This window comes from Perna viridis, chromosome 6 (genome assembly GCF_037379345.1).
Source record: "Perna viridis isolate PV_CMFRI_1.1 ecotype Kerala chromosome 6, ASM3737934v1, whole genome shotgun sequence".
NCBI lineage: Eukaryota > Metazoa > Mollusca > Bivalvia > Mytilida > Mytilidae > Perna > Perna viridis.
Window position 1 is genome coordinate 4,908,631 of NC_142450.1, and position 24,507 is coordinate 4,933,137.

The 24,507-nt window shown below is 31.0% G+C and overlaps 1 protein-coding gene across 2 annotated transcripts in view; it reads left to right on the forward strand.

The window, feature by feature from the left end:
* The first annotated feature begins 658 nt into the window (after positions 1-658).
* Positions 659-24,507, forward strand: part of LOC148613307 (neuromedin-U receptor 2-like) — a 91,451-nt gene continuing 67,602 nt past the window's right edge. The window contains exon 1 of one of the 2 annotated variants that reach the window (XM_088586638.1): positions 659-1,166. In XM_088586638.1, coding sequence (XP_088442764.1) covers positions 851-1,166 — 316 coding nt within the window. In that variant the 5' untranslated portion in view covers positions 659-850. Of the gene's footprint in view, positions 1,167-15,927; positions 16,815-24,507 lie in introns of those variants that run through there. The other variant, XM_088586635.1, reaches the window with a different exon arrangement.

Genomic DNA, 24,507 nt, shown 5'->3' on the forward strand with positions numbered 1-24,507 from the left:
TTCACTTTTTTTTGTTATCTGTTATTTGTCTTTGTTTGTTTGTTCGTTTTTTTGTTTTTGTTTTTGTTATGTTTATATTCTCTAACCGTGTACCATTATATGTACCATCTAATTTATTTTTATGTTACATTGCCAAAAACTATTGAAACTCGTGTCTTTCTTGCTTTTTGTTGAGATTTTTCCTCTCTTTTGCGTATTTTTCAGCATGTGTTGATGTTGTCATTTTGTTTTCCAATTATTAAGATTTAATTAATATCGGATTTAGCTCGTCTTCTTACATTAATGTAATTTTCTATTTTTACTTTCATCTTTCCACGTGTGGACACCTATTTCAAATTCAACTGAAGCATACCAATTAAAATGTAGATTGTTCTGTTTGTAAACACTCTTAAATTGGTAACACTATTAGTGGTCGTGCCTAGCAAGTTTAGCTTTTGAAGCAGATGTACAGAAGAATTAATTTTTTTCACGTAAAAACATAGAATTACATATTTGTCTTCTTAATTGAAAATCAGATTCTTCATGTATTTGCCAACCTACTGTTCAAGCAATGGAATAGTCGAATTAATCAAATGCTCATGAGCAGTAGTAATCATTCTTTATTGGGCAATTTGACTGCAGGTGATAAATGAAACACATTGTACATAAAACACACTTCAATAGTGCTCTTTCACAAACTGTCAGTTCTACTATCACTGATGAGATCAGTTCTAGCAAATATCCTTCTCCTGATTTCGATTTCAGTTATGATAAAAACAATGTAACGGTTGTCTTGCTTATTTTCGAAACTAATATGCATTAATCTGAGGATATAGACTTTTTTCCGTTACAGAAAAAATGTTTCTTGAATATGGATAGTTTTGCCAAAATAAATTCTGATTTCGAGTTTACTGAAAACTACAATGTCAGTGGATCTTTACAGATGCAGTTTACAAATATTTCATCTAATGATCTACAAAATATAATTATTCGAAAACTTGGAAAAAGGAATACAGATCCGTTGTCTACTTTCTGCCTTATCACAATTTATGTTGTAGTTTTTGTTACTGGTGTTTTCGGAAACTTAACCACATGTGTCGTTATCCAGCGGAATAAGTTTATGCATTCAATAACAAACTTTTATTTATCAAGTCTGGCTGTTGCTGATCTTTTAATTATTGTTTTAGGTGAGTATTTTGTTTACCTTTTTTGTCAAAGAGAATTTCCTATATGTAAGTTCATGTCGAAATACTTTCTTATAACATTTACTAGAAATTCATAACCTCTTATTTTTGGTCTGATCTTATCTAGTTTGCTTCAATCTATCTTGAAGGATGGCCTTAATAACCGTACATTCAACTTACTCCGTATTTGAACAGTTGTTTTGTCTTCCATAACTGGATTTCATATTTCTAAAAGGATATTGTTGTTATAATAATTCTGATGCTTAACTCAACATTACAGATAGTAGTACAACGATCAAACGAACATTCAGTGTATTAGTGACGATATAAGAAACAGAAACAGTTGAATTTTTTCGACGCAGTCGGTACAGTTTCACATTTAACCCTTTGACCTTAAAAACCCTCTCCAATGGGAACGTGACCGTAATTCTGTTTCTCGATTGGTCAAATACTGATAACTTTGAGGCGTTAGGAAGGCACTGTATCGAAATTTGAAATTGCGTGCCATGTGTTATTTCTTGAATGAAATGTAGACAATTATAAGTGAAAAAGAACATATTTCACTGCGTCGGCTATCTTTTTAAGGATAGTATTTTTTTTACCATACGTATTTGGTTACTTGAGATACTTTTCAAACTATTCTATCAAAAGGGGTAGGTATGAACTCCCTATCGAATTGTCCTTTTTTGTTATTTTCTATACAGAAAAAACAAAGATAAACGTTCTCTTTATTACTCTTACATAAACTTCTTCCTGGAAAATGTGATCAAATGTTTGCTCTATTAAATGATTGAGAGGGCATCCAGTTGGTGGTACAAAACAATTTGTTTGTGCAAAAAATAAACCCCCACAAAATCATATATTTAAAAATGCAAATGCATGCTTTCTCAAAGTTAAATATTGGTTTTCGATTTGTTGCAACAGTTAAAAAGGAAAATGTTACATAGAAAACATTGAGATTCATTGAAAAAGGGAAGTAACCATTTCATTTTGTTCAAATTTTATTTGCTTACTTAGGGAACTTTAAAATCATTTTCTGAACCATCCATAGTCGATATCCAAACAAATATCTTCGTACTATTAGATAAACATATGATAAAAACATTACAATGAAACAAACTATTCCCTGGGATAAAATTTACCTCGAACCATGCATAGATTTATAAATGGACAGTGTCTTAATATTGTTCTTAAACCATCAGCTTTAGCAGTATATCGATTTCGTGAAACTCCAATATAATAGTCATCACAGTCAAGGAGCATATGCACCGAAATTTTAATTACAGTTAGTATTATGCTAGTTAGCTTAATGAAACGAAGTATTTTGCTTTGTAGCAATGTTTATGTTTTCGATAATTTGCTTCAAATGCATTATGTTACATTCGATAAATACAACTGTGTCTATAAAAGACGATATAATATACAATTATCCTCTATCATTACAAGTGAAGTAGATATTATATCTAGAAAATAACAGTTTACTAACACGAAATAAAACTGAAATATGGGTGAAGCAAAAGATTGGGGAGAAATCTGAGGCTGTGACAATTTCGTCCAAGAACGAAAACAATCAATCACTTCTGACAAAGTTATTGAACACGTATAAATATAATGTTCATTAAAAGGCCATGAAATCGTAAACAACAATTTTCCGTGACTCCTTACCACTGATATAGGAAGTTGTTATCATGAAACTTTATCTTTAGAAACAATAAAAGAATCCTACACCCTTCATCTTTACATAATTATATATTTTTTTCTGAATCATTTAAGCCTACTTCTGATATTAGAGACGACTTTCTGATCTGTATGATACATGTATCTGACGTGAAATTAGATTTTCGTTGTTTCACATTATGATAAAGCACCATGAGGAAGGTATTGGCCTACGCTGAACCAATAATGTTAGTTTATTCTACTTTTAGTTCGAAAAAGAATTGGTCAAACATATCGGTACATTCACCTTTCTACTTGTTTATATCCGTAAGACTAAAAGCTTTAATTCTTGATCATAATTGGATTTTGACAAAAAAAAACAAATAAGAAACAAAACAAAAACAAAACAAAACAAAACAAAAACAAACAAAAAAACCATCTTGACACCATGCAAAAAACTGCAGAAATCAGGAACAATGAGAGCCTAATCATTTGATGTTTTTTTTCTGTTTTCACAATATGTTAATGTGCAATATACTGTTAAATTACAAAAAAGAAATGGGACATGTTGTTAGTAAATATCTTCCAATCAAATTGTTTTAAAAGGATTGCTAGTTATTAATGGTACATCCAACGGACAAGTGAAATGTTTAACATATCAAAGATGAGCCTCGGTGTTGTCGATATTGTTCAAGTCATGCTTTCATGTACCGATCTCTTAACATTAAAAATATAACTTAGCTCGACTATTGCATTTGTACCAGTTCAATCATAATATTCAATGTTATTGTTATAAAGCAATGCAATTTATGTGTATGTACTTATTTGAAAATTAACATCATAAACTTCATGTCTGTTTCTTACAAACACCATTTATTATGTTAAAAAATAGTAAAGGACTTCGTTGAAGAACACGAAATTACAACATCTTTCCCTATTGATGATTGAGTCGGATTATGTAAAATAACATTGTAAAATAATGGCATTTAAACATTTCTTTTGATCTTCTATTTTTGTATTAATGAAACAAGTTGTAACAATAGAGAAGAGTTACTCATGACATTTGAAATGTATATGATATTTTGTACTAAATGGTTTTACGTTAATAACTTGTACAATATCCACACAGCATATCGGGTAAGTTAAGAAATTTATCACAAAATTATTCGTAACATGATATTTCAAAATTTTCCGATTAATGGCCGTTGCATAGATAAATACAATCTAACGTTCTTAATTACACGAATTGTAACTTCCAGAGACTTGATATCGACATTACGACACTATATCTGCAGGAAATATGAAATTGAAGTATAACAAATCATAACAACTTTCCTTTTCTCCGATTAGAACGGATAATCAGCCCCATGGCTACAGAAATTTATGCAACATTCTTTTTATAACGGAGCTTGGAGTTATTAACAGGTTGTAGCTGGTTATTGGAAGCGTTTGCTTGTTAGAATTGAAGAGAAATACACAAATTAGATACGTATGTTGGGATTAAAATGATTTTATTGGTTATTATATGAAGGTCAATACTTGTTTAAAGGATTATTGTAAAACGTTAAATTTTATATTGTTCTAAACAGGTTTATTTTTACATTGAATTAGAATGATACAAGCGCGATTACTAAGTTTCATTCGATATGAAAAATAAAATTTGATTGTTTGTTTGTTTTTAATTTAAGTCATCAAAACCATAATGCTTCATTAAATAATGCAACAACAAAAACAAAAACAAAAACAAAATTAACAAAATGAAGATTTCAAAATAGTCTAGTTATAATCTTTTTATATAAGGATACCTGTATTTATACAGAATGCTGTTAAAATATTTTAAAAAAGCTACCAAAGTCATGAAATTTATGAAAGTGATTCATGTTTTGTTTTAAGTTTTTATTCTTTCAGTACATGTAAGTATTAATGAAACCCTAAATTTTGTATGGGTTTAATATTTAAATATAAAAAGTGGCCTAACTAGCTATGAATGCACCAAATTTCAGTACATTGTACACGAAATTCAAGGACAAATCTCTCATCAACAGCGTTAAAACTAGATGGAGTAATCATATACTAACAAATACAGAAATAGCCACGTCAAATATACATATTCAGTTATCGAAACCAGGAATTAAAATATAAAATTTGAAGAAGCAATACAATAATGAAAACAAGTGTAGAAGGGCATGCGCAACTTCGTTTATTTCTCATGACGGAAAAAAATAGCATCAACCAATAACTATCTTTTATTATAACTTTGCATCATTAATGTTTGAATCACTTTTAAATATCAGTAGTCTTATCTGACAGGCAATATGTTGAAAGCTATTCACGAAACACATGAAACAACAAAAATACAATATATTAAAAAGTGACATATCTGATATATCTTGATTTAGCATGAGAAACTTTCCATAGATTGATATCAATAAACGTGATAACGTCATTAAAGTACGAATTTTGATTTTTTGTTTGTTTGTTTGTTTTTGTTTTTGTTTTGTTTTTGTTTTTGTTTGTTTTTGTTTTTGTTTTGTTTTTATTTTGTTTTTGTATTTTTAGCTGTTCAAAATAGATTAAATGTACGTATTCGATTCCCATTACATGAAATATTTTTTAAATATTAATGTTAAATAGTGACATGTAAGTTGTTAGAATATACACAACCGCTGATTCGATAAGTGTGGTAAAATATATTCATCACAACGATTTGCATATCAGATAACAGATGCGTGTTTTACGATGATAAAATACGACTTTGTATCCTTTGGGTTAATATAAACTTTATGAAAAAACTATCTAAGTACTCTTTTTCATATGTTGAACAACTGACAATATTTGGGAAGCGTTACTGATTAAAGTTTGACAGATACTAGATACGAACGGACTACAATATGAATTATTCAGAAAAAAATAGTCGATCTTTGAATTTGAGAACAGAATGCTAAATTTCAATGAAATACTTACCAATAATAAGATAAATCTGCAACATCTGATGATTATTGTGCTTAAATATATATAATAACATAAAAACTTTTCTTTTTAATAAAAAAATAAAATACAAGTAACTGGTAGAAAATTAATCGAACTTTGGTTAATCTTTTAAAATTTTGGTTGCAAGAACTGTTGCTTTAAAATGATACATAGGGTTTAACATGTTTATAAGTGCTCAATCCTTCCATAAACTGGGACAGTGGTGGGAAAATACAACAATAAAACAAAATAAAAAAAATCTTAAAATATGTCTTTTTTTGCGCTTCGAAAAATAAAATTGTGTCAATTGCCCATAGAACCTCGAAATCTTTCTGTATATGTTATCCTCTCTGAAATGTGTTTGTCAAATACGCATGTAACATACAAACTATTTTAAGTATTGATTGTTACATGTAAACCATATCACCAAAACCAGTACACAGAAAACACACTACAACACATATAAAACATACATAGACAGACTTGCTTACACAATTAGGTTATACTATGCATTGTACTGTGTAGTGTCAACTTCGTGTCATAAAGATTCTCTACATTAGGTGGAACTTATACATCGATACTGTTTCATTAAAAAAAACAACACCACAATTCATTCATAATAAAATGCAATTATCACTTCTGCATAGATTGTGTCTTGAATACAATATGCTGGTGGATTTAGGTTTCTGGAAACTAGACAAAAATGGAATTCACAGTAAGTGATATTTTCCCTGTCTATTGATACATGTATTTTGGTTTATTTTCGATTAACTGTAAAATCTTGAAAAACCACCATAAGTGCTAAATTTTGACAAATATGTTTCTGTTTTTTTATCGAAGCTTCTTAATCTTTGTCATGGAATGCCTCATGTTCTCATTATCAAGTATTGTATTCAATGAGTTTGTAAAATTAATAACGGTAACAACATTGAGCCACTATTATATCGCATAGCTTTATAAGTACACTTAGTTAAATATAGAAATCTTTCTTGTTTCCCATCTATATTAATATCAGTGGAAGTATTGTAGTTGAATATTTCAATATTTTATGTGAACAAAATCATTAAAGAAATTAAATAGCTATAAGTAAGTGCAATGAAGAAAAATAGAACAAAACGTGATGATTACTGTCCAGTTGAAGAAATGAAATTCGAAAAAAGGACAATTTTCCTCCTTAAAGTAAGTAGACCTAGGGTAAGGGACACAATTATTGAAATCAATGATATGTTTGTATCTTATTTATGTTCACCAAAGCCTCTCAAACTTTACTTTCAAACAGGATGGAACTCCAAATTACTTTGATCTTTACATGAAAGTGATGTAAAATGCTGAAAATGCTGAATACAAGCTTCAAATAATTTGTAAGACAGAAACCTACCGCGACCAGAACAATAGAACTCGCGCTCTAGTTTAGTTGAGGCGGTTTTACTTTTAGACAAAAAAGTTATTATTTTCAATTTAAGTAAGGCACATTATTAGTAAACATTAAATTATCTACCAAAAAAAAAATAACAAACAATACTGAGATAAAGCCTCTATCTTTAATTGAAATGATTTTGGTACATTCAATCAAAATTGGATCACGCTTTGTGTTTGATCGCACAAAAATCAGGAACAGATGCACAAGTCCGTCAAATGTGTATCTACCAACATGCCAAATTTGGATTTTTTTCTAGCTGTAATAAATTATAGAAAAAAAAATTAAGTGAGTCGGGATATCGAAGGCTTGCCGATGTACACATGACATACATTTACCTACGTTTACTTGTATAGTACCGTCAATAAGTTTGTGAACAATTAAGAACCAGGTTACATGACGTGTATATCGAACAAGTGTCTAGGTTTAATACCAAAAGTGATTAAGTACAACTATCCATCTATCAGAGATATTTACTCAAATATTATTTCAGTATACTTTTCACTCTATTTACTAGGAGTTTTATTCGCGAAATTCTGAAAATTTGATTAATTTTGAGGTGTATGTGGTAGTGTTGAACATGGCTTTTATTTGAAACGTTTCCGTTTGATTTTTTCTCTCCGTCAAAATATGCAAACTACATACGTTCTACTCTTATTTCCTTTCTCACGCTTTCAGTCCCGAATATCTTATGTTTGTGTAACAATCACATGTCTCTAATTCTATGGTTTATGAAATTTAAAACTAAGGCCATTTTTTTAATAGAAAAGGCAATTAAATTACACATGTCCACAAAGTGTAGAGGATACGGCACCGAGAAACACCCTGAAGGCGACATAATTTTGGTTCGTCTGCGCGATATTCCTCCAAAACCCCAAAATCAATACAAACCTTTCTTTATACTGTTATAAAATTTTATTGAGATCAACGTAATCTGGTGTATACATGAATCTTTCTGTAAAGCTGAAAGTATGCAACTCACACCACTTTCTCATCAAAATTATTGAATCTGTCTATGTACATGTATAAATACTATAATACCCACAATCAAAATTTCTTAAAGTTTCATCCTTATTGCAAATATGATGCAACATTATATTAACCAATTCTAATTCAACAAGGAATGTAAAGCTTCCAGGATTTCAGTTTGATACAAACGTAAAAGGTAGAACCCTCAACAATGTAAACAAGTATCAACACGACATTCAAGTTTGATACAACTCTGAATTTTTTGTTTGGTTAATAGCAACTTAACCAGGATCATAGCGGGAGTAACAATGTGATAAATAAATATTGAATTTATTTGGTTTTTTTAACATTTTTTGTTCTATACAGTTCTTGACTTCTTCACATATTTGATAAATGTGTTCCTTCTGTTGCTATTCATCTAGGTATAAACATGTGTTGATCCAATCCGACATAAGCTGTTCTATCACACTTTTCCGTACTTTCCCTGTAAAATAACAACTGCATTATATAGTAATACTGTCTGAGTGACTGTGTTTATGACAATAATATACACATGTATGTATATTTAGCTACAATAGTTAACAGTTACTCTAAATGTATATGTGTATATGTCATGAATATATACATGTACTAGTATAGCTACATATAAATGCTACCAAGATAATAGATAGGAAAATTCCATTACGGAACACAAGGAAAATATTAAATAAATGTAACATTAAGGCAATAGAAACATTTACTACTTGTTAGCCCGAAAAGAAATGTCAGTTGTTGCAGTGTACATGTTCTATGTTTAATATTTAAGAAGTACTAGGAAACTGAAAAAAAATCATTTTCAATTGCCAATCAAATTTGGTAAATAATAAATACATTATAGGTACGCTGCGCATGCACTTGTTTCTGTCACTATCCACACATACATTTGTACATCTACCCTGGGAAAAAATCTTCACAGGGTATATAAGGATAATACAGTTAAAGCATTGATAGAAAGAAGTGACTGTGCTTTGTGCACGTTGATGCACTTCAAGAAAATTCTAGTTCAAAATTAAACTTTTGAATGCTATATTTAGTCTAATAATAAAGACAATGAACATGTTTATCCTACGGGATTGGACCGGGAGGGGGATGTGTGTACTTCGATTTGATGTCAGATTATAATTGTTTTTCAATGAATGGATGAGATAAAAATCACAGAATTTGGAACTCTTTTTTTTTTCAGAAAGACATATACGACACACGATCTGGCCCTTCTTTAATTCTAAACATGGTGCCTAATTGTAATGGATAATAATTTTACTTTCTAGGAAACTAGAAACACGTACCATAAAATTAAAACGCATGATCCAATTTTAAACCACAAAATATCATCAGGGCACCACAGTTTCCCATCAGATTAAGAATTTTTCAAAACTTATCCATCCAAAGAAATCATCGTTTCACAAATTTGCCAAGCGAACGGCACGATCTACACTTGTCGTCTCTTGTTCACCATACATGTTTTTTCACTTTTCACCAGACATATATTATCAACACGTGAATGTCGTTCATATTCGATCATTTGATCCGTATCAGAACCAACAACGGCCTACCGCAGCCATTTCCTCCCTCCCGACAAACGAAAATCACAATGAAATTGGATATTATTTAACTTGGGTAGGCATTGGTTTTGCCTGCATAAACAAATAATTTTATATAACAGCTCTGGAATTGCTTAATAAAGTGGTGCTGCTTAATTTGATTCGTTTGTTGATTAAAACTTTATTACAGAGAGGAAGGTTTTTCATCTTAACAACATAAATTAATGGCTAAATATTGAATTTGGGTCTTACGGTTTTTTTTGCAAATTATTAATGTTATTTTTTCTTTATTTTTTTCAAAATTCAAGCCAACCGCCATTGCATCCAAATGCAATGATTAAATGCGTAGGGAATAGAAGTGAATTTTGTAGTTTACAATATTGGATATTGAAACTTAAGAATTTTACATAGAAGGAGATGCCTTACTAATAAGGGTCATCAATAAGGCTTTTTTAATATTTTGAATATAATAACTTTACAGAAAAAAGTAGTAAATGTACAAGTAAAATGTTATATTTTTTTCTGGTCAAAGTTTTCTTGACAATCTTATGATACGTTCAATGAGTTCATTCGCAGTTTTTTTTTAACTTTTCTTTACAACTTTACAACATCGAGTAAACAGATATGCCACGTAACTTTTACCTGAAAAACGGTGTATAAACATATCATCCTTGCTCATCCAACATTCATAGAAGACTTAAAACCCCTCCAATAAGTTCTTCATTACATCTAAAATACCATTACTTAATACGACGTTTTTAATAAAAAAAAAAGTATATTAGCTGACTGATTTGATTATATCGCCATTAGGTTGTTGACATAATCAATTTATCAAGCCATGAATGATTAAGGGGATTAGATCCCGTTAAGAAAGTTGAAATAGACATCAAATCAATTGATTTAAAATGACAGATGGATCTGTTGGGGCAAACGCGATTAAAGTTCGCTCTGGTTCTTGTTGAAGAAACGTTTGATCTGAAAATTTTAATAATATCATCATGCTAAATATTTAAATGATCAAAGTCACTGTCTTAGCTTAAACGTATGATGTGCCTTAATTCTAAAGAGTAATCAAGGGAACCAAGGTTATAGCGGTAATCAAAAGAATGTAATCCAGGGACAAAGACCAGACATGGAAAACAGACATACACAACAAAGAACATAAAGTAAAATCATACATACAAAGTAACAAAAGTAAATGAGCAACTCGGACTCTGGGAGCATGGACCAGATGCAACGGTAGGGTAAGCGTCCTCTGCTTTTCTAGAAACACCCACCGAGTTGCTCATAAAAAGTCAAGTCTGGGGTAGACAAACGAGGAAAGGAAAACTATGACCCATTGAATAAATCAGTTTTCATGGTGGTGATGGATACACCATTAGATCCACGAGTTCATGATGACGACCATAAAACTTCTGTAGTGATGACTTCAATCTTGTAGCAGCATAACCCTGTTCCAGAAGCCTATTTGTTAGAGTTCTAGCGCGATACAAAAAGTCTGCGTAGTTTCGGCAAGCTCTGGCATAACGTATGAGTTGTGATATGAATACTCCATACGCAGGAGTCGAAAGGATGTTGCCACAGATGAAAGGAAAGTTGACAATTCTGAATGAAAAGTCATCACGTTTGTCGTAAAGTTTGGTCAATAGTTTTCCTTTACCATCGATTTCTAAGTGTAGGTCAAGATATGAGGCTGACTTCACAGTGTCTGTAGTATCTTTTATCTCAAGTTCTTTTGGGTCGATGCGATGTATCAAATCCCCGAAATTAGGATTGTTTAAAGATAATACGTCATCTATATAGCGTAAACTGAGATTGAAGGGTCTAGCCAAACAATATTCTTTCTTTCTGATCAGATCAGCTATAAAGTCAGCCTCATAAGAGTGAAGGAATAGGTCAGCTAGTAAAGGAGCACAATTTGTTGCTATTGGAATGCCGACCGTTTGTTGAAAAACACGTCCACCACACTGGACAAATATGTTGTCGATTAAAAATTCCAGCATTTTGTAAACATCTTCCTCTGTATATTTGGAAGATGATTTGGAATTATTCCTTACAAAGTATGAGGAATCTCTACAAAGAACTATATATTTGTATCTAGGTGTACCATATTTTTTGGAAAAACAACGATGTATAATGTTTTTAAGTCGGGATTTTAGCTGAGTATGGGGAATAGAAGTATACAGTGTTGAAAAATCATAGGTTTTAAGGTGTATTTCCTTTCGATTTTTAAATAGCAAATGAAACCTTGCAAAACTGCTATATTGCTTTAGGTCTTATCAATTCAGTATGTGTGAAAACAATAAATAAATCGCTTGTGTTTAACTTAAATTGAACCTAAAACATGATATGCGTCGTAAACTAGCATTTTTATCAATAATATTTGCATATTTCTTTTTTAGACAGATATGTTTTACTTGAAAAATATACAATATGATCAAGACTTTTTTACTGCTCTTCATGTTTAATTATTCATAAACTGTAACTTGTTGTATAAGACAGGTGATTCAATGATTCATTAACTATCATTGACGTTATTTGATGTTTGTTTAAGCTTTATACTTTGATACAGCTGGAGGGATTTAAGGAGGTAAACCTGGCGTAAGGGACATTACTCTTGAAATCAGTAATATGTTTGTATTATATTCAATTTCAACAAAGCCGCTCAAGCTTTCATTTTAAACCGAATTAAATTAGTGCAAGTTACTTTGATGCTTACATTAGATTGATGTAAAATAATGAATACATACGTTCCAATAATTTCTAAGAGTTTGTCCCTTACCCTAGGTCTACCTCTTTAACTGTCTAAATAATGTTCATGCTCTTCAACGATATAATTCTTCAGTCACATATCAGTACATTACCCTGCCATATAACACTATTTTTTTCAATAGATAAAAGGAACAGATGCGGTAAAACAACAACATTTATACATAGAAATTACTTACAGAGCTCACCAGTCTTCAATAAGTGTATACACATCTTCAAGTAAGCTACTAAAGGCCCGGACAACAAAAGAAATAACAGAACCATGACACTTCTTCAAATGAAACCAAAACTTAATAAGGACAGGAAGATACAATAATGACCAACATTGTCAAACACTATAAAGAGTAGGGTGAAAGTATTCATTTCTAACCAAGTATCATTCTGCAAGCGCAACCGAAAACATGTGAAGAGGGGACAAATATCCGAAATCGACAAAATTATACCTAAGTAACGACAAATCACATCAATCATTTATCAACTATATGTTGAAAATTTGTGCGAGAAAAACCAGCACAGGGCATAAAATTTACTTGAAGATTTCAAAATAAAAAAAAATGTTAATCTCGGTAGACGTACACGATAGCACGAAGTTTCTAAATTATAGCAAAAAATAGTTTAAACGAAAACATGAACATTTATTATAGACGGACCTGCGGATACGTATGTACTTCAGATACAGAAATGTATTTAGCTATAAATCATAATGAACCAATCTTGGCTTTGCCAGGAAACGCATTGATAACAACGAAAATTTAGATTTTAATTTTTATATTTTGAATTGATCAATTAATTCTGAAGTAGTATTTTAGCATAAAAGTCACCTTACATTCACCTTGCCAGAAGTCGCATCGGGCCAGTGTTCCATTTAGGTGAAACAGAAAAAATTCGGCATTAATGGTAATGTTGTTAATCATTTCATAATAATTTTCTAATATTTTCATTTGTTTATAGTTTATTTTGTAAGAATATTGCTTTATAGAAGTAGCCTTTAACACCCAGATCTCAACTAGATATGAAGTTTTTTATCTGCCGCAGTTAAATGATAACACCAGAAATTCTCAAGATTGTCTTTTCTGATTAGTTCCAAATAGGCTGTTGTAAAATAACACAGATGGCAGTGTCAATATATGTTTACATCGCTAATTTGTTAATGTGTTTCACGTACTATAATTAACTACATCGCTGAGACAGATCATTTGTTCTCAGTTTTATAGAAGACATGCTATATCAAACAACTCTAGTTTCAGAGTTCACACACATCGCAAGCATCGAAACATAACAAAATGGAAGTAAAGGACAAACATACACTAAAACATCAGCTTCATATCTTAACCTACATTTGGATAGGAAAGGAAAATCATGACCAAATTATAATAAAAAAAAACAGGATGACATCTCAATTTGTATTGTCAACTTTCCTTTCGTATGTGGCAACTTTCCTTCAGCACCTGTGTTTGGAGTTAATAATTCATAAGTCATAACCAATTCCAGAGATTGCTGAAACTACGTTGTACTGGTTTCTTAAAATTCGGATTCCTAAAGATGGGTATGTAGCCTGAAGATTAAAAATTTTATTGTCATCATGAACTCTAGGATTGTTACGGTATATTCATCAACACTATGATAATCGTTGTGTACACTGTGTCATAGATTTCTCTTTCGTATCCCTTTGTGTGCAGTTTTATAAGCAGTTAAGCGGGCTGAAGACAATAACCTTATCTGTATACCTTGTCCATGTACGTGGAGTCGGGGTTGCTAATTTACTTCTGTTTCTTCGTACGTGTTATTTCGGTTATTTTGTGTTCTTTGCTGTGTATCTCTTTTTCATCTGTCTTGTTTTTATCCAGGGAATACAATTTTTTGATTGTCGTTTGAATATTGGTTCCATTGACTAATCTGTATACTCAACAACTTGAAATAGCGTTATACATGTACAATGTATATCTATTTGATACCATTAATGTGAATGTTTGTACGATTATTATCGAATTCGAATTTTCCTGATGTTTTTTCTTCCTTATATAGTTATCTTAAACTTGAAATTTGCTATGCATATAACAATATCAATCATATTTGCTGTGACAAAAAAATCAGTGCTATAAAATTATGGAACAAAATATGAAAGTTGCTTATTGTTATTGAGAGTGTTATCAAGGGAACTAAAGGGTTATAGCTGTAATCAAAAGAATGTAATCCAGGGACAAAGACCAGACATGGAAAACAGACATACACAACAAAGAACATAAAGTAACTAAAATCATACATACAAAGTAACAAAAGTAAATGAGCAACTCGAACTCCACTAAAAACTGGGAGCATGGACCAGGTGCACCGGTAGGGTAAGCGTCCTCAAATTTGTTTATTGTCTTAAATTACTTAAATTATTTTTTGCATAATTTTGCACGAAAATTTGCAATTGTTGATAAAATCATTGATATAGAAATACATCTCCACAAATATGTAAATTAATCTTGTTATAGATGGTCGCTCAAAATATATATATATATATATCTCAATAAAACATATTCTCTCTTCCTGATCCCTAATGATCCAAATTGTGTTTTTGCTTCACTTTTTTATTGTACCATACGATTTTGACGTTCCGCGTGTCAAATCAAAATTTTCCCTGCTTTTACCATGTCTTAGGTACCTGCATATTATAAGGAAAATGAATAAGTTTATTATGATACACGTACATACCGTTCATCGCGTACATAATATAATGTTCTTACTATATTAAATACAATTGTTTTTTGGCTTGTAATGTCCACTTTGGTTAATCAGTACCACCTTTTAAACACTGCTACATATTGGAATAAGACAACAGTATACATATTTGATATATTTGTATGGACATACACATTTTAACAGTAGTGTCTTCTGCATTGATGTTTTACTAGATTAACTAAAGTTATCTATTTTAAAAAAGTTACCATCTAGCAATTCCTTTTGGTTTTGGTTGGTCTTTTGCTTTGTTTTGTTTTTTGGTTTTGGTTTTTAGTTTTTGTTTTTGTTCGGTTTTCTTTGTTTATGTTTATTATTTGTTTATTTTTTATCTTGATTTGTTTTGTTTTGTTTTTGTTTTTGTTTGTTGTTCTTCAGAACAGTTAACTGATTACGAAATGGGATACATGTACCATATGAACAATTTCGGAGGTAGGTGTTTTATTTTTTAACACAGTAGGATTGCTTTCTTCCATTAAACGCATGTTGAATGGTATTTAGCTGACTCGCTGCTGCTATTGATATAAATATTTCATACATCATAATCTTGACTTCATTTAGAAATAGGTCATAAACATAATCCGATTTCTTCGGTTGCAGTAATCTGCACTTTATATATGAATGAAGAAATACTACTGACGTAGTCAAACACATTCTGATCATGTAGGTCTTATGTTATGGTGAAGACAACATGTCATAAACGATACAACTTCTAAATTTACGATTGACATTTTGTTCGTAGTATAATTAAGAACATATATCATTTCCGATAAACATAACAAAAAATGTACATGAAATCTTGTTCAAAGTGCTAATGTGCTTAGTGTAATTTATAAATTTTAAGAATAGGAAAGTTGATACAGGTGATTCCGTTAATTGTTGTTTTTTTTTCTAAATGCGATACAATGAAGAAAGAACGAGTTTACATTGAAAGGGAATCGTACGTGACATTCTTTACGAAATGATACTTTGGAATCTGAGCCGTGATGTTTTGTTAAAAAAGAAGGTTCTACAATGTTGGCTTCGGGCATGTTGTAAAATAAAAGAAACCGACAGTTTTACGTACAACAATAGTAAAATTAATTGGTTCAAAGACGAATATTTACAGACATTGCGACTGGTTGTTATTTTGATTGTCAAGATGTATATTGTAAGTGATGGACGCTAATAAAAGTCTAAAATATGTTATCGAAAATTCGTACGAGAATTTTCTCAGGAATGTTTCCAGCACCTTTGATTTGAAAGACAATACTTTTTCTTGGAACTTCTATTCTTTAGAAGACGATGATTTACTTCCGAGGAATTCAACTGCATTTCTTGGTTCAGAACCCCAAATTAATAAAACTTTTCATTTAGGGGATTATATTTCAAAATTTCTTGGACCTAAAGGAGACAAATTTCCACTGGCAGTAAGCATGACTGTTATATATGTGATGATATTTCTAAGTGGGGTGTTTGGAAATATATGTACCATGGTTGTTATCTTGAAGAACTTTTATATGAGGACTGTTACGAATTATTATCTAGCGTCATTGGCATTGTCAGATTTACTTGCTCTTATTTTTGGTAAGTATACTGATTTTCGCAACATATTAGTCCTCTTTCATCGAATTTTAAAGATAAGTTGAAACACTGTACTCTTTAAAATGCCAAATCTCCCATTTTAACGTTCGTGCATTGTTTTTCGTGTGTGTGTGTTTGTTTGTTTGTTTTTTTTCTTTCTTTCTTTCTTTCTTTTGGCATTTTGTATGCGTTTTCATAGTGTTAGGTTTGGGCGTTTAAAAGCATGATATAACTTAGATAATAGTTTTCTTTTAAGTGCCAATCGCATGATAGGTGCATACGTATAAACGATTTCAAAACACAAGATTTAACCATTTTTGTAAGGAAGTGCTCGAATATATGCATTTGATATGACGATATAACACATTTGAACTAGTAGATTGTGCACGTATTGTATAATTTTTAGATTGTGACAGGTTATTTCACGGATGTTATAACATAAGAAGATTGAGTTAAGTTCAAGTGCTACATTACTTTTTCCTTTCATCTCAGATGTACAAACTACCAAATACCCCACACATATTGTCAAAACAAGCCTAAAAAAAGATAACATTATTATAGAATGCCATGAACGAATGTCATTTGCTAATATAATGCTTATATGTATTAATTCATTTTTTAGTCTCTGTTTGTAAGTTTTTGAATTAAGTTCAATGAACTTCGGTAGAATAAATATCTAATTCTTTTAATTGTAATTTAAAAAATCTAAATGCAATAAACGGTATTTGGTCTCCAATTGACAGTTATCTAAAATCATATTAATATACCTTAAAACATTTAAAAAATACTTTATACTTAAAAAAATGAATAAAAGTTCTTTATCATTTAAATAATCCGTTGATTGAAATAAACCCAAAATATAATGAAGATCAGGGGACAAAATAGAGCTATCGATTGATAGGATTGATAATTGTTTGGACCCTGATTGATATGTTTGACAAAAACATAAATCACTTATTTCATATTCAAGTACCATTCTTTATAAGAATCGGACAACGGTTGGCACATCATAATTCTCAATTTGGCCTTTTTTCCCTAGGAAACAGCTGAAAAGCTACATGTATTAAAAGTCATCCTGAAGCATATGTGGCATAAATATTTGTTCGACTGCTAATGAAAAGGACGGAAAACAATTCAGCGGTTGTGTTTTAAATAAATTTGATCTGTCAATATTATAAACAGGCAAATATAACCAATATTTTTATGGTAATTTCTGGAGGTTATTAGGTATAAATACTAGGATAATGCAATACAATCTCTGTTTATTATTATTTTTTTTTACTTCTTCGTGTGCCACACCTTAAACACATTTGCCTGATCCTACATGTAGACAGAGAAATACTTAAAGACATACGATACATGCAAGTTATATTTATTCACTATTGCTTTAGCAATCTGAAACAATAGTTGAATATATTATCATATTACTACGGAGGCATACATGTAAATAATGTTTTGAACCATTCAACCGATTTCAAGAAGGTTTTGCAATCCTTATCACTACAAAATCCACAGTCATTGACAGAGGCAAGCAAATCCTAACTGAAACGTCGATGCATTTTGAATAGGTTACTTGAGTTAAACGAATAGAATATTACCGACCTTTGAAATGCAGATGATTCTTTAAATATCTCGTTCACATGTAGAATATTGTTTACATTGATTCTTATAAAAAGGCGTTTGAATATTGTCCAAAGTGTACTCATTATAATAATACTTAACATGTGTCAATACTTGACTTGAAGAATTCCTGACTGGTAAAATACTTGAATTTGTAATAATACCTGACTTGTAATGATACTTGCTTTGGAATGATATATTGACTTGAAATCTTTCTTTACTTGTTTATTCTTTATAAAAGTTAGTTATATTTTCTGAATAATGCCTAAATTTCAGTGTAAAAGAAGTCTAATTACATTACTACTAAAGTGGAGGGCATCATTTATATGTATTACTAACATTCACTTAAAATAGCTAGCTTTACTTGAGAATTGTTTTGTGTCTTTTCCTGTTGGCATGAGAAAATTAATATTACATAGCCAAATTTATATACGACCTCTTATCCTAAGTTTCAAGAGAAATGGACATTTGAAAGATGTATCCGGAAAACAACATGTAAATCATGTCAAAAACTGACATTTTTTTGTACGAATATGGTAAAATGGTTCAAAATGTACTAGCAACAACGATTAAAAAAAACACTAAGTGTTCAACATGGTCAACTTTCCTTTCATCTGTGGCAACATCCCTTCAGCACCTGCGCATGGAGTGTTCATATCACAACACATACGTTATGCCAGAGCTTGCCGAAACTAGGCAGACTTTTGTATTGCACTAGAACTCCAACAAATAGGCTTCTGGAACAGAGTTATGTTGTTACAAGATTGAAGTCACTATGAACTCGTGGATCGTTATATCCATCTGCACCATGAAAACTGATTTATCCATTGGGTCATAGTTTTCCTTTCCTCGTTTGTCTACCCCGGACTTGATTTTTTATGAGCAACTTGGCGGGCGGGTGTTCCTAGAAAAGCAGAGGACGCTTACCCTACCGGTGAACCTGGTCCATGCTCCCAGTAGAGTCCGAGTTGCTCATTTGCTTTTGTTACTTTGTATGTATGATTGAAATTACTCTATGGTCTTTGTTGTGTATTTCTGTTTTCCATGTCTGGTCTTTGTCCCTGGATTACATTCTTTTGATTACCGTTATAACTTTGGTTCCCTTGATTACTCTTCTACATGTAATTATCTATACTTTTTATCCTGGCACAATATAACGTAATATTTAAGTTAAAAAGTAGGTAGTACTTTTGGCATATTTCTTGTTTATTTGAGAAGTATAGAGTGTTTACATTGCATTTATACAAATGCACATTTAGATTAAGGTTTTCTTGAACGAACCACTTTAAGTGTGCAGTACTACACAATGAAGTATTCCATATTTATGTTTTCATTTGAAACCTGTTAATTATATAAGATGTCTTTATGAATAAAAAAAAAAATTAACACCGTGACCGAAAAAACTATGACGTTTGTTCTAAAACGATACGCAATTTACAATCTAGACAAGAATAGGACAGTTTACTAAACGCGCAGATGTTTTGCACAGGACGTTTTTTGTGAATTCTTTTGTGAGTTCGTAACTGTTAAATCAGAACTAATTACAAGAACATGGGAACACTTTTAGGATGAATTACTTGCGATTCTGCCGATACAAAATTATCACCACTAGTTTTCTGTAACGATTGCTTGGTTGGTAATGGGTTCATACCGCACATTAGCTACAAGTACATAAAGATGCAAACGTAAGAAACGATTGTTCACATTCTAAATGGTTTTCAGGGGGCAAATCGTAAATGAAATCAACGATAAAACATTTATATACGAATATCATATAATATGCAAACACATGATATTTAAGTCAGGTTATGTTTTTTTTTTTTTCTGCAACACTTTGTAATGCATGGATAAACAGTTGTATAACACTTTAGTTCGGTGTTACCTGAATGCAAATTTATGTTTCGTAACACAGCTGATTCAGTTTCATTGAAATTTACGATTGCCTCTGAATGTAAACACAAGAATCACATTTGACTGCTCCTAAATCGATTTCCACAAAGTGACTGTATAATCAGATTTATTCTTTGAACAGAAAGTAAAACAAAAATTATTGATTAAAGTTGTTTGACGGAATGAAACAGTATTGTGAACTTCTGCTGCACTTTACTACATAAATGATTTTATTTCCAGTTTACATTTATTCAATGAAAATCCAATTTGTACGATTTTTTTCATTTTTGAAAAGCAAGAGACGTTTACCCAACCTTTGCACCTGGTCCATGCTCACAGTCTGAGTTGAGTCCGAGTTGCTCATTTGCTTTTGTTACTTTGTATGTATGATTTTAGTTACTTTATGTTCTTTGTTGTGTATGTCTGTTTCCCATGTCTGGTCTTTGTCCCTGGATTACATTCGTTTGATTACTGCTATGACTTTGGTTCCCTCGATTACTCTTGCATATCATCCATATGAGCAATCAACTGTTATGAATAATTTAAAGACGTTTTCAGGGATGAGTTGTTTCAGATGTCTTGAGTGTAGACGATTGTTACCACATACAGATAGCGAGTGGATTATATATCATCCATTCCTCGATATATATCATTCGATTAAAAATAATAAAATCATGTTGAATGGAATACATATGTGCAGACATCAAAAGGGGATTACCTTGCTTCGCTGATTGTATTTTGGCCAATTATATTTAGAATGTAAATACGTTAGATAGAATAATAGGTTCAAGCTTATAAAACTTATTATTACGTTTTTATCTGAGTTACACGATATTAACATTTCAACATAAACAATTTTGCAATTACGAATCAAAATGAAGTGAGCATGTTTGCAGAAATTTGCGATTCGGTAAAAAATATATATAATGGAATATCAAATGACGTCAATTTCAACATGGTTGATTTCATTACTTCGTATCACTTAGCATAATGTATCACTCAAATAAGTGATGATGCTAATGATCACTGGTGAGATTAATCTGATGTTGTTAAAGCTGGAATAGATTTCATATCAACCGATTGAACTGACACAAAATGCATCTTTGTATCTATGTGGCTAAATTACAAGACAAAACGCATCAAAGCTTAAGTAGACAGACATATTTTATATATATATAACTCTGCGAATTTGTGTATACCAATACCAGTAAAGGATGTATATCTGTAGCAGTACAAACACATGTTTGATTTTCAAGTGCATGTTTTCTCTTCTTATAATCCTAGCTCTGATCTATTCCATTCTTCACTTTTACAGATACTTCAACAGGGTAAACAATACCCTGAACCCTGGTAAATTCAAATGTTTCCACCGACAATAAATAACAATTATAATTTACCATGGTAATATGTAACATTTAATGCTTTATCTTGTAACTCAACACGTGTTTAGGCTATATAACTCTTAGGATTGTCAATGACCACCTGAATAACTTGAATGTGTTGTTTTTTGTTTGTTTTTTTTTTGTTCAAGAAAAATTGTTAAAACGTTCACAAATTGAAGTTACCTTGTTAAGGAAGCTACGTTTAATTTGATTTACCATTTTGTATTGGAAGACAAAGTTTCAAGCTTGTTTGCAAGAAATATATGAAATTATCTTTTTTCTTATATGATTATATGCTGTGCATCCCTTTGAAAAGAACCACCAATGATCGTCACCATTTTATCATATATCTTAATATATTTTTGTTTTGTTACGTCTATTGTATCATATTTGTCAGACATGTTGTCTGAACTTTATAACGTTCCCTGTGTATCTTCAGATTATATAACGACACTGGATTTTATGAACATATCAATGAGACAAAGTTATTAACAACCCCTTGGGATGACAAATGTCAGCTCAAGGTCACGGTTCTTCAATGAATGACCATGAAACCCCACACAGCACAGGGCAGACTGCAGCTTGCCCCAAAACAACATTACACACTGATACAATGAAATATCTGTTCAATATACTCCAGCAACATAAAATCAAATTGAAACTGTAGCTCATTACAGAATTGTCTTGCAAGAGCAAAAACTCAACAGATCCACAAACAAAATGCAAATTGATGTTCGGTCCCATCCAATTGCATCTGAATGAGATGATATATTACGATTGTAGTCACCAATAATCTCAATAATATAGATAGTCATTGTTTATTGTCTACGTCATTATAATTTGGACTTGATTTGAATTGCAGATCAACTGAATGGTGATATGAATTCGGCTTGTGTTTATTAAATGATATTTATTTTTATATTAAAAAACAATTGTCTTATATTCCGAATAAATTGATGCCGCATTGATGCAATTATAAACGATGCCGCATAATTTGTTTTTCATCTAGTTTGTCCAGTTTACATTTTTATTAGTGTTCAATAGAAACATTTGCAATTTTCTACAGTTATACGGTCTTTGTAATTCCAAGTAAAATCATATGTGAAAAAAGCAATTACTTCATAGGAACGAAGCTATTATAAACCGCGAAATCGATTCTTACAGTTACATGTATGATGATGTGTTTTCTTAACCAACGTGTTAGACGACGTGTCAGGTGTACACACAATTCTTTAATTTACGATACTTTACTTCATTAATCATGCACATGTAGTAAATTCATATTTAGTGGTTCATATGTTCATAAACAGCACGGTGGGCTATTTAACACAATGGCAAATCTGTCAAATACTTCACTTATGTTTATAAGACTGTTCTGACATTTGTCATTACAAGGAAATGGGAGTATTCATACAAACGTTGAATGCCAGCATCAATCGTTTACGTTTAACAACTCAGCAAGAATAAAAATAACTGTTCAATTTTAAATTATTATTTTTTGTTTACCTTTTTTTGTTGTTGTTTTGTTTTTGTTTTTGTTTTGTTTTTTGTTTTTGTTTTTTGTTTTGTTTTGTTTTTTTAGGGGGGATTTCATTGGCTGACATTTCATCTGACCAATATTACAAACCCAATACATGTGTGTTTGAAGAACGTTAAACTACGGGACATATCTCAGGCCAACGATATTTTGTGTCTGTCGTTTATCAACTGTTTGCTTGTCGTTAATTTATTGATAGAGTTGTGCATTAAAAAAACTCGGTTATGAACAAGCCTAGTAAATTTATGTCATTTCCTTTATCGTGACTATATTGGATTACTGGTGTTCAAATGTGAATAGAATTAGAAAATGAGCCCACAAATTGTGTTAAAATTTGTTGTCTATGCATTCAGGAATCACAACTTTCACAAAAATAATAATAATTTACGTCATAATGTATACCCGAGTTTGCTTATAATAAGGCAAACGTGAGTTTGTTTGTTTGTTTTTTTAATTTTGATCCTGTTTTTTTTTCTTTTGAACTCAAATTAAAGGCAAAATTGATTATACATTCCAAATAGGAAAAAAACTTATGTTGCTACATATCAGGAAGTATGTATTAGACATTTGTAGGTTAGTTCCCATTCAATGACGTTTAATTTTGATTGAAAGCACGAAACACGTTCAATTAAAACAAGACTTGTATTACATATACAATGTAACATACCTAATACCCACTCTCATCGGATAACGTTTAAAGTAAATGATAAATAAATAAAACTGGTATTGGGTTCTGAATGTAATTGTAATGCATCATACAGTTAATTATGTATAAGGGTATACAAACATAAAGAAAAGAAAAATAATGAGTATTTCTGCAACAAAACATGCAAAAAAAAAAGGATTTACAATTAAATGTGTTTAACTTCTGTTCACTTAAGAAACGATGCCAAAACTGATATCACTACATGTTAAATGTAGATAATGAACAAATCAGACATTCATAAAGCCTTACGTTCATCAACATGTTATTATGACGATGTTAATGCCCATTGTCTCTTGTGGCGCCTGTGTTATGTTTTCTTCAAATTTGGCAACCGATTATTTGTTTTTTTCCCTGTTTTTATAATCATTTATATTTTTCGTTTATTTATTTTTCTTTTATTCCAGCTTCATCTACTTTATCAATTACCTTTATCTGGGTACATGTGCTGTGTGTTTAAAAAGTGGGAAGTTTCAGCTTCTTGCTAGGCTCCACTCATGCCACTTGATGCTTAAGTTCTTGTATGATTTGTGTCCCTAGAGACAAACTCCGGAACAGTATAGC